We start from the raw sequence: 6,116 nt of genomic DNA, 5'->3' as shown, positions 1-6,116 counted from the left end.
AGTCTATTTTTCCTCACCCAACAACATATAATGTACATATGAAGAGCTCTTTTCCAAAACGAGATAAAAGCCAAATTTTTAAAAAATGAGTTTGAGCCACTTTGCTGTATACAGAACCTTTTCACTGCTTCATCAGTGTTTCATGCCAAATCTCTATATTTCTTTGTTTAAAATGGTCTCAAGATGCAGTTCCTTTCCAAACCGCGACCAGCGCCAAACCTATTTTTAGCCTAAATGCGATACGTCCTCTCGACCAATCAGAATTCAGTGAGCGTTCTGTGGGATCCAACATGGCGGCGCTCTGAAGCGGGAGAGTTTTATGTTTCGTCCGTCCGTTCAACATGTTCAGACTGAGCCATAAAAACCATTTTGACAAGATACATTGAATATTAACCAAATGTGTGGGTCTGGGTAAAAAATTTCATTTTCCTGAAAACTATTTAAATGGATTTATAGCGTTTTGGAAAAGAGCTCCTCATAAACAGTCCGTATTGGGCTGGACTGGGCATCCAGCTCAAAACATCCATTACAAATAGGGCGTAAATTCATAATTATTCTTATTTTTTACATTAATCGTTTAGCAAATGACTACATGGTCTGTGGAAGGTGTCACTCATGAACCCACAGAGAATCCTTTTCCATTTTTCAGCTAGTCTTGGATTTAGAGCCAGCAGCCTTAATATTTTGGTGTATTCTCACTGCTCTAATAGTGGTCACAGCAGGCACTGATTTCCAGCGAAAACACCCCAAAAATCCACTGTTAGATTTGCGAGAAGCTGGTGAAAAAGGTCGAGCATTTAGCAGGTCCTAGATACTTTTGCCATATTCACTTTATATGGTGATGTTAGCGCTGGGGCCAAATATAAGTAAGAGTAATAAGAGTTAGGCGTAATAAGAGTTAATTGCTTTGTATATTTGGGAACAGGAGGTGTTTATTAAATAGTGGTGTCTTGTAGGATGGGCCAAATATTTTTGGCATGACAGAAATAAAATATGAATGAATCAATGAATGTAGTTCAGCTTTTTGTACCTTACTAAGGAGCGTGCGTTCTAGTTGTAGACGAGCCCTAGGTCGACCAATGCCCCTGAAAAGTGTCACTAGCCCCAATTTCTTTTTTACACATTTTTATTAGAAATTCATTCATGTATTCAAGTATTAGATTTTTTTTTAATCTCCCAAATGATTATTTGAAAGCTGTGTCAAACTCACTCGACACAGTCAAATTCCTTGAGTCCAGAAAGATCAGTGTCATTTGTGTGTAGCCTAACTGAAGCATGTACAGCCCCTGGGTCATTAAAAATCCCAGAAACAAGGACATGACCTCTGTGTCCGCAACGCTAGCTGCCACTCTGTAATCTGAACAACAGATGGTTTGTTGCACACATACACTGTATAAAACAGATGGACGTAGCTGAGGGTTCTGAGAAGTCAAGCTAATGCGGCGCCTTAAGTCTTTCTAATGGCCAGCAGGACGAGACCCCATGATTCTCATTTGATTTGTACCCTAGGCAATCATTTTCCTAATAGGTTCACGTTCTCAATAGCTACTTTTAAGTCCTATTCACCATGATGTTCACTTTATACATTATGGTCCCACAGTCCACAGATGATAAAGCAGGGAAGCCTATGCTTTAGTTGAGGACATGGCTACCCTGGGATTGACAGGTTTCTGTGCTAGCAATAGGATAGAGACTAGAGATTAATAATGCATATACACAGCTCTGTGTACATTGAGATTGCAGTGAACTTGATTTAAGGTGTGGCCTTTGGAAAAGTCTTAGAACTTTAACCCTTTTACAGCATGTTCTGTTCATAAAGTTAATTGTAACCTTAGCTAGCTAGCGCTAAAGTTAGCTGGTTATTTTATGGAAACTGCTGATTTCCGTCCAGCTCTGTGTCACTGCAGCACGGACAGTACATGCAGGTTAACGGTGCCAGCTCCCTGAGTTCCCCGCTCACCCACAGGCAATAGTCTGCTAGATGACTCAACAGTTTCCCTCTTCAGCATTTAGCTTAGCGCAACTCAAACTGGAGCCTTCAAAATGGTAGTCCACAAACCAATGGGTGACATCATGGTGGCTATGTCCATCTTTTTTATGTGGTTAATGGTTACCTGAGCCATTAAGGAGACGAGCTAAATCATCTTTTCCACTGTGAAAAGTGCCATTCTTTTCTCTTCGGTGAAGAGAATCCCCAGTTCCGATATAACTGATGCTAGCATCTATGCTAACTTGTTAGGAGTCGCCGTCATTGTTATGAATGAACGGTTCCCACTCTGTGTTATCAGTCACAGACACGTTAAACCACATCTGTAGCGGGCATAGCTCCTTACAGTATGCTAGCTGAGGCCTGAAAAGATGGATTTTCGCGTGATGTGGTGTCCTGTAACACGGGCGTGATCTTGTTATATTGTGAGAATTCAGATGCCGTTCAAGGTCAGTTACTCTGGCCCTAAATCCCCCTACTCTGTTCTTTAGTTTTAAATGTGCTTTATAAAATTGCTTCTCATATTCAATAGGACTCAGCCATGGCCAGCACCCTGTACTACGGAGAACAACCCAACTGCACCGACGTGGATCGGCTGATGAAACGCTATTACCTGCCTGTCTCCTACACCATCATCTTCATCGGGGGCCTGGTGGGAAACATCACCTCCATAGGCATTTACCTGACGAAGCTGCGTCCTTGGAAGAGCAGCAGCATCATCATGGTCAACCTAGCACTGACCGACCTCCTCTACGTCCTCAGCATGCCCTTCCTAGTCTACTACTACAGCAACGGGGAGTCATGGACCCTCGGCGACTTCATGTGTCGCTTTGTGCGCTTTGGGTTTCATTTTAACTTGTACGGGAGCATCCTCTTCCTGACGTGTCTCGCAGTTTTCCGCTACGTGGTGGTGATCAAGCCTCTGATGGCGGCGCAGGTGCAGCAGAAGTTTTGGGGTATAACCGCGTGTTTAGCCGTCTGGATCATCGCTGCTGCGGAAATCACACCCATGTTGACGATAATATCCTTGAAAAAGCATGAAAACAAGACCTACTGCTTAGACTTTGCTAGCACCATAAAGGTTGATGACGTGCGCTGGTATGGCTGGCTCCTTACTGCACTCGGATTTCTACTTCCTCTGGTGGTAGTATTCATGTGTTACATCGGTATAGTGAAACAGTTAGCGAAAGGGCCACACACATCCAGTCCTTGTCGGATGCGAGCGCGGCGCGTGACCGTGCTGATCCTGGTGGTGTTCGTGGTGTGTTTCCTGCCATACCACATCTTGCGCGTGTTGCGGATAGAAACTCGAAAGATGCCAGAAAGATGCATGTTGGAACGCATCGTTCACGCAGCATATATTATCTCCAGACCTCTGGCTGGACTCAACACGTTCTTTAACCTGGCTCTGTACACTCTTTCAGGTGATAAGTTCAGGAGGGCATTCCTCAGCTCTTTTTACCCCGAATACTGTCTCACCAAGGCCAGGTCACTGCTCCACCTGGCAACCATAAGCAAGGCAGGCCATGACATGCCGGCTGTATGACTGATGACTCTCCAGCATCTGACTTTTCTTTCTTTGATCTCTCTTGGACACACCGTAAGCTTACTCATTCAGACACGATGTCGGGAAAGCTGCATTACATCTTCTTCATTGTGTGCTTCCCAGAGACAATAAATAGTTTTGTGTGCCAACCCCTGAAATGTAAATATAAACGGCTAAAGGTTAAAGCTGGAAGAAGTGACACTTTTGTGCACACGTGAGTATAATTTATTTGACCAACAATATAATGGATTCTTTTGTTTGCAGCCACGCAAATAGTCTTAAGGTGTTTTCAGACCTGTAGTTTGTTTGTTTTGTTACGATTCCGTGACTTATTTGAGTACCTGTTGGTTTGTTTATAGTCATTGATCAGCAAGATTTTTCCTAAAACATATCCGCTGCCCTTTTTTTTCACTATTATGGAGCACCAGTGATGTATTTCTAATTATTACCTCCACCAAGTGTGTTTTGGATTCAGTTTCATGGTTTATCTCTCTGTCAGCAGGATTACAGAAAGACTACTAGCCTGATTTTCATGTAACTTGGTGGAAGGGTGTAGCAAGTGCCAAAGGAGAAGACATTACATTTTGAAGTGGATCCAAATCACAGTATGGACAAAAAATATTTCTCACCATTGCGACATATGACCTTGATTTTTCCTTTGTATAGTTAATCAATATAAAAAATAGGGCTGTCTTTAATGAAACCCTACTGTTTTACAACATGTTGTATATTCTATATATTACATATATATATATTATACCTGGGATGATTTTAACCGTGAACATACAAATGTTTTGTGCTTTTAAAACAATTACTTGTTTCAGTTATTTTTACTGTATGACTGACAAGCTAAAGTTGAAGTTGAGCGATAGAGTTTTGTAGCTAGCTAGCTAGCTTTAGTGTAGCATTAGCCGGGCATTATTTTGTGGTTTCTGGTTATAAAATCATAATAAATGTAATTTTGTTAGACAACAGATTGTTATGTGACCTGTATTTGTTCCACATTCATAATGCAAATAAAACTTTTGGTGCTTTTCGATGACACAAAAGACCGAGAGATTAGATTTTCAGAATGTATAGCCTTAGTCCCCAGGAAAGTTTAAAATGATGGCAAAAGTAGACTTTATCAATCATCATGGTTTGCTGGGCTTGTTTCCCCAACAGTGTAATAAAATGATTTTACAGCCCAACAACACCTCCTGCAGCTACTGATCTGTGAAAGACTCCGAGGTTGTGCCTATGAGCACTTAGCAGAGTTTGCAGATGCATTCACCTTCACCGTGAGCTAACAAGGCAAGCAGCACATGCCTCATTTTGAAAGCCCATACTGCTCCCTATGTTGCTGCGCAGAAATACTTCACCGCTAAAGAGAAAAAAACCAACGGATACGTTTATCTTCATCTAACGCAAACTTCCCGGAACATATTCTCCCTGTCAACAGAGAGACATATACTCCGCAGATAAAGGAAGCTGGTAAACTATTTGTCCATCACGGGCTGCAAACTGCTTCATCCTGGATACCATATGTCGCTCTGCTGCAATACCCGGTTTATGGTTCAGAGCACAACTCAAAACACTTAGTAAGCCGTGTCAAATAACACTCTTATAATGGAATTAATGTTTCTAAGGTGTATGTCAGTGTTCCGTGTGCGTATGCAGTAATATCCAGTAGCATTATAGCAGGCTTATATAATTCTAATCTTTCTCTCTTACATGCTGTGCAAGTAGAATAGAGACTGGGGATGGGGAGGCTATTTCGGTCCGTGGACATAGCCATTTCCTTCTCTGCCTCCTGACTGATCTCCACCTCATTGTCATGTTCCTTCTCATGCACAAAACGTCTGCGTGGTGCGGTCAGGAAGTGCTCATTACGGACACAATTTTCTCCGTAAATTAATATGAATTATTCCGGCACCTAACATCTCAAAGGCACGTCTGGAAAAAAAAAGCGTTGAAATAGATTGTTTTTGTAGCCGAGTGCATATGGAATGGACTACTGTATGTTTTTTTTTAGATTATGGAGAGAGAAAAAAACATTCAGCAAGCCAGTCGGTTTCTTCTATTGTCGCTTTCTGAGTCACGGTCAATTGAACTTTTAAACGATCAATTTGGGAGCGAAGAGCCCGTGATCAATGCCCTAATGGTGGAAATACCAATGTTCTCTCTCTGTGATGTAAGAGCGCCGAAGCCCGCTCTGACAGCCTGTCTTTCAGGCCCCCAGCTCACCTCTCTCCTCTCTCCTCTCTCTCTTTCTCACCAGTGTGCGTCAGTGTGTCTGTACGTGCGTGGATATGGAAGAAGTTGGCACACCGCATGGAGATTTCAGATTTTTATGGTGAGAACATGCTGTGAAAAAAAAAAGAAGGAGCAAGGTAGAACACGTTCATGTACACATGCGTACCGGAGAGAGTCCATCGAGGACAAGTTTACATGACTGGATGCTGCATATCTTTATTGAACACATTCCCTGTGAGAAATATTGCAGGTTAATCAGTCAGAAGACGAAAAAACACACACTGCAGACTATTGCCAAGTTTGTGCTTTAGTATTCTTATGAAGCCAAACACCACAGATTAACTACAA

The 6,116-nt window shown here is 42.2% G+C and overlaps 1 protein-coding gene across 1 annotated transcript; it reads left to right on the top strand.

The window, feature by feature from the left end:
* Positions 1 to 2,528: 2,528 nt before the first annotated feature.
* Positions 2,529 to 3,533, top strand: LOC310964763 (2-oxoglutarate receptor 1-like; the record flags this gene model as incomplete). Its single annotated transcript, XM_083938021.1, has 1 exon — positions 2,529 to 3,533. One exon carries the CDS (start codon positions 2,529 to 2,531, stop codon positions 3,531 to 3,533), a length of 1,005 nt encoding a protein of 334 aa, XP_083794147.1.
* Positions 3,534 to 6,116: the final 2,583 nt, after the last annotated feature.

This window comes from Echiichthys vipera (genome assembly GCF_963691815.1).
Source record: "Echiichthys vipera genome assembly, chromosome: 23".
NCBI classification, from domain to species: Eukaryota; Metazoa; Chordata; class Actinopteri; order Perciformes; family Trachinidae; genus Echiichthys; species Echiichthys vipera.
The sequence above is the reverse complement of the archived record's forward strand: the minus strand, read 5'-3'. Positions and strand labels throughout refer to the sequence as shown.